The sequence below is a fragment of the Cebus imitator genome, unplaced genomic scaffold, assembly GCF_001604975.1.
Source record: "Cebus imitator isolate Cc_AM_T3 unplaced genomic scaffold, Cebus_imitator-1.0 Scaffold138, whole genome shotgun sequence".
NCBI lineage: Eukaryota > Metazoa > Chordata > Mammalia > Primates > Cebidae > Cebus > Cebus imitator.
The window spans coordinates 5086532-5092309 of record NW_016107453.1 but is presented as its reverse complement, the minus strand read 5'-3'; the positions used below and the strand labels follow the sequence as shown (position 1 = coordinate 5092309).

Here is a 5778-nt window from a genome sequence, read left to right as displayed (position 1 = left end):
TTGACTCCAGTGGAATTCCAGAAAAAAAAAAAAAAGAATCACATGAGCTTTCTTTACCTAACACCACATGATTGGTAGCTAAACATGTTTTCAAGTGATATGCTTTATAAATGCAACATAAAATCGTCTTATAATTGCTGAGCTTGAAAATACACATGATGCTATTCCTAATGACATACGCACAACACTGCGTGTTTAGTGATAAATTACAGAGTGGCTCAGTCAGGGTGTACAAAAGCTACTGGGAGGGTAATTTATTGTCTGTGGGGTTTTGCTTCTTCATCCTAGAAAAAATTTAAATTAGAGTGTATATATATATATATATATATATATATATATATAACATGGATCAACCTCCTTTAAATTACAAAGTTATCACATTGAAGTCTGATAAAATCAGCATTTCAGTAAAAATAAGTATGGGTATTTGAAAACCCATTATTAGATGAAAATTCAAAACTATGGTATGAGAAAAATGCAATAAAGGGATAGCATTTATAGAGTACATTTCCTGGACCAAAGCACTGCATAGGCATGAAACCTATAAAAAAATGATGTAAGAATGCTTAGATTCCATTTTAGAAAAAAGAAACTGGTCCAGCGAACTTAAACATACATCCAAATATCTTATAGCTTATAAATGTTACACAAATAATAGAACATGTGTTTGACTTAGTCATCTTTTTTATGGCAGAGAAATATCGAGTGCAAATTATGTGCCAGGCATGTATTCAGAGTTGGATTTTCAGGGAATATAGATTGTTTCTGCCCTTATGGAATAGTATCCAGAGATCAGAATGGAAGAGATTAGTAATGCAATCTTGATAGAAGACCTTTTCAATAACTCAGGGGTGTTGTGTCCTGGAAGTGAGTATTAGCAGTAGTGTTGAAAAGGAATGTGTCTGTTCCAGGGAATGTTGTGAAGTAGAATTTATAATTTTCAATTTCAAGGATGACAGAAAAAGAAAGAAACTGAATGAAAAAATTGGAACAGGGATTTATTTTCTTTATGCTTATTTTTAGAGATGAAACATAGCAGTCATCAGATAAAACCAGTGACCGATAGCAGAAAAAATAGAAAGATTTCTTGAGTAAAGGAAAAATGTCTCATAATAAAGATTATCAGGAAATGAAATTGGCAGCTTTGTGAAAATCCCTGCTGAAGGCATTTAATAAAGTGCTGGATCACCACTCATTCCTTTGTTGTCAAATTCAAGTACCCAGGAGAAGAATTGATCTTCCTGAGTGTATATTCGGTTCCCACTTGGATTTCATGGCTGTTACAGTAAAAATAAAAGTGTAGAGCCTACCTGATTCTGAAAATGGTGATTTAAATAAAACCTTGACATGTAAGATGAGTTAAAAACAAACAAACAAGAAACAAGAAAAACCCCACTTTTTTGGACTGCATGTTTGGTGATAGAAGGGTCAGATGTTGGGCATGCAGTGAGAAGAAGGGCTTAGTTTGGATTAGACACCTATAGTATTAGAACCCTACTTACAGATGTATAGCTATCAATCAGGGTTTCTAGACCTCATTACTCTTTGTTGCTGGGGACCACTCGATGCCTTGTAGGATTAGCTACTTTCCTGGTTTGCTTGATGCCAGTAATGCCAGTAACTTCTCCCACTCTCCCAACTTGTGACAATTGAAAATGCCTCCAGACATTATTCAGTGTCTCCAAGGGGGCAAAACAGCCATCATTGAGAACCACTGATATGGATGTGCACTAGCTCCATTGTGTCTATTTCACTTGTCGTGTGGAAAGAAATGAGCCCTAAAGTAAGGGCAGTAAAAAGGTAGGGAGCTCCTAAGAGGAACTAAGATTATTTTGTGGGGGATCCGCTTTATTTGTGTAGATGCTTGATCCTGAAACAAAAGCCACATGTGATCTAACTTTGAAAACTTTAAGTTCCCAAGTCAACATCTTTCCTATGGCATGGGCCCAGTGAGTATTTGTGGAATTCAACTGAGTTACTCAATGGATGCCTAGAAAGCAAAGCAACCAACAAATTGTTTAAGTACATATTATAATTTGAAAACTAAAACTGGAGATGAGGAAAACCACTGTAGAAAAAGCATGGATTCTTTGCATTTTATTTAGGAGAGAGAGAGAGAGAGCAGGTAAATGGATCTGTGGTTCTGTTCTTTGGATTAAACATGGTGTTAGAACTTCAGGAATAGACTTTAGAAATACAAAGATACAGGAAAGCTAGGGAGCAATATTGATTAAGATGTCAAGGCACTAGAGCCCTGACATGGTTTTCATCTCTCTCTACATCTAGGTTTGCTTCAAGAACCAGTCAGCTTCACTTTGTAAATATTCTCTTAAATGAAGTTCATAGTGTTTCAGTGTAAGTTCTCAGTATGGTCATGTGAACAGTAGTGGAAAAGGAAGCCAAGAGCAGGAGCTTGCATATTTACTTGATTCCAACAGGACCACACTGCACAAATAATATTATTGGCAGCTGTGTATCCCATGGAAGAACCAAGGAGAGAGGAAACTCTCAGGTCAAGGCAAGCTGCTCAGTTCTGCATGGCATCTAATTTCTGCTAAGTTCTGTATCTTTCTTACAATACTGATAGCTAGGAGCAGGTGTCTGTGTGATCAATTCCTACTAATCTAACTCACCTGGATTATAAATGTCATTATAAATGTCTGAAGAACCCTGATAAATGACATGGAATTCTAGTCTTAATCTGTATTATGGATGTGATAAATGTCTCAATCCTTTAGGGACAGGAATGCAAAGTTGAAGTTTATTGAAAAATTATTCCCCATGAATCCTTTGCTTTTATCTAAGTACTTTTAGCATGCAAAATGGATATTCTGTATCCTTCAAGTAGAGAAATAAGTTGCTTGCTCATGGAATTTTTCAACTTAGGTAATGGATGGTAATATATATGTAGTTTTATACATGAATGCATACCTATATACAAAAGTGACAGGTCCAAGCACTAATTACACGTATCCTCTTGCAGAATCACTATGGTCTTGTTAGGACTATAAAGATATGATTTTTTTTTAAATTAGAGAAAATAAAAAAAGATGCCATACACATCAGACAATTTTGGAATGTCATAGAAATTTTATGGTTGAACTCTCTTTCCTGAATTCTGACCATGTTTTAAGCCTCAGTAAAAAAAAGTTTCCGTGTGGCATCAATATCATTTGCTACAGTCATACCTCTCAGTAGTGGCTTCAATCTGGGTCTAATCTTTGACTTCCATTGACCCGTAAGTTCCTCTTACGTAAAATGTGGATTGAATCCCAGGTTTGCCTGGAATTTCTAATATAAAGGGTATAGTCTCTTTCCTCAAGAATATCATGCTTTTATTAGTAAACAAGATAAAGTTTCAACAAAGCATGACAAATCTATTACATTCATCTGCATATAGGGGCAAAGAAGAGGATCTACTTTGAAGCAGAATTTATAGTTTTGAATTTCAAGGATCAAAAAAGAAAGAAACTGAAGGAAAAGAAAAAATCGAAACAGAGATTTATTTTCTTTATGCTTTTTTTTAGTTGTTGTTTGTTTGTTTTTGAGTGGAGTTTTGCTCTTCGTTACCCAGGCTGGAGTGCAATGGCGCGATCTCGGCTCACCGCAGCCTCCGCCTCCTGGGTTCAGGCAATTCTCCTGCCTCAGCCTCCTGAGTAGCTGGGACTACAGGCACGCGCCACCATGCCCAGCTAATTTTTTGTAGTTTTAGTAGAGACGGGGTTTCACCATGTTGACCAGGATGGTCTTGATCTCTTGACCTTGTGATCCACCCACCTCGGCCTCCCAAAGTGCTGGGATTACAGGCTTGAGCCACCGCGCCCGGCAAGAGAAATATTTCTTAACTGAAGGAAAATTGTAATCTGCAGCAGCAACGAGGAAAGGCATCCTGAAGAAGTGATCCCAGATCTGAGTTTTGATGTATAAATAGGAGGGTTTTTTTTAGTTGGTAATTGAGGGTGATGAGAAAAATACTAATGGCAGAAAAAATGATATTCATTTTCCTCTTTTATACCTTGAAAAGGTAAGTGTGATAGAGAGGATTGTTGGGAAGAAAGAGGGTACCTTGTATTTAAAATACAAGGAATGCGAAGTTGAACATTTTTGTTCACAATGAACATTTTTGTAGAAGATTGAGACACTCCTATCTCCTGTGGCTCTGGCTGTGGCTGTGGGTAATTGAGAATTTTAAAGGAGTAGCATGAAATGCATGTATGGAAAGGGGACAAAATTTATTTTTATGTTACTTTATATCATAGAAGTGTTAGGTGTTTAAGGTGGGCTTTTGCTGTCAGCAACCTAAAATTGTCCACTTTCCTTTAGCTTCTGAAGTAAATGTTCAAGGAATAGTAGTGAAAGGAGATGAAAAATGATTTATTAAATTCTGAGAATGTACCTGTATTTCATCATGCAAAACGTTGATGAAATCTGTATTGGAGGAAAGAACTGAGTTTCTGGTTGAATGATTTTTTTTTGCTTCCTTATCCAAATTAAACTGGTTAGGTTTTAAAAGGCTTCTCAATGACAATTACTTATGTAGCTTAAGAAATGGGAGTAAAAGGAGGGCTTCTCTGCCTCACCAGGGTCTTGGTTTGCCTGGTATATGGAAGGGAAACATAAGAAGCACTTGCGGATAGCACACAGTGTGGCTTTGAATGATTAGATGTGAATATGTTTCTTGGGATTTGAGGGAAGTTGGACAAGGGGTAGGCATGAAAGTGCAGGGTGAGTTGAAGAAGCCTGCCAAGAAGTTGTAATGACTCAGGCCAGGAGATAGGAGTGTCTCCTTCTCTGTGGGTAGAGGTAGATGTTTTAGCAGAAGAGAGAGAGAGAGAGAGAAACCCCAAAATTTTGTTATCATCCCTCTAAACTTGTTAGTTAAGATATATATTTACCGATAGGGAGATTTTGAAAATTGATATCAGCTTTACATTCAGGCACGTGATTTCATTGAGACAGTTCTTTGGCAGAGTGGATTAAAACGATCCTCCTCAAATGAAACCAGAGTCTCCAACATAATTGGCTCATTTTAAGCAAAACATTATTGATGGTCAACAGTGACTGGCACAATAATAATTGTTTAAATATTTGTTGGCTAAGTCAGGGAATGAATGATATGCTTTAGCAATTACTGGCAGTATATAAAGGTCTCAGGGAAGTGGAAGACATCCACACCTCAGAAGCATCTTCTTGAAACTCATTTGAATCCTCTCCTTTTAACAACATGTGTTGCAAGTACTATGGTAACTCCTGTGGCTACGGCTGTGGCTATGGAACTGGCTATGGCTGTGGTTATGGCTGTGGATTTGGTTCCCGTTATGGCTGTGGCTATGGAACTGGCTATGGCTGTGGGTATGGCTGTGGATTTGGTTCCCGTTATGGCTGTGGCTATGGAACTGGCTATGGCTGTGGATACGGCTCCTGCTCTAGCTGTGGATACGGATCTGGCTCTGGCTACTGTGGCTACCGGCCATTTTACTTTAGAAGATGCTATTCTTCTTGCTGCTAAAACATCACTATCAGAGGACCATTTGCTTCTAAAATGACGCTCTAAAGATAATGCTGATTCAAGGATTCGTACTCCAAGATTGCTGTATCCAAGACATTACAGGCTTGAGAGAGTCTTGGGCCTCTAGCCTCACGTTTCTTTGAATGAAATCATGGCCATAGGATCCTTGGTATCATCTGACTGTTTTCCAAATGTTATCCTTTGCTCCCTTAATCTGATTCTCCGTTGTGACTGTGTTAATGATCATAACATCTACAGTTGGGGAAGTC

The 5778-nt window shown here is 37.8% G+C and overlaps 1 protein-coding gene across 1 annotated transcript; it reads left to right on the top strand.

Moving 5' to 3' along the window:
- Nucleotides 1-5224: 5224 nt before the first annotated feature.
- LOC108313541 (keratin-associated protein 21-1) lies at nucleotides 5225-5509 on the top strand. The gene has a single exon (XM_017541967.2). It carries the CDS (start codon nucleotides 5225-5227, stop codon nucleotides 5507-5509), a length of 285 nt encoding a protein of 94 aa, XP_017397456.1.
- Nucleotides 5510-5778: the final 269 nt, after the last annotated feature.

Bases quoted from the DNA above. Each gene is read 5' to 3' on its own strand.
- LOC108313541 (XM_017541967.2), top strand. From the start codon at position 5,225: ATGTGTTGCAAGTACTATGGTAACTCCTGTGGCTACGGCTGTGGCTAT.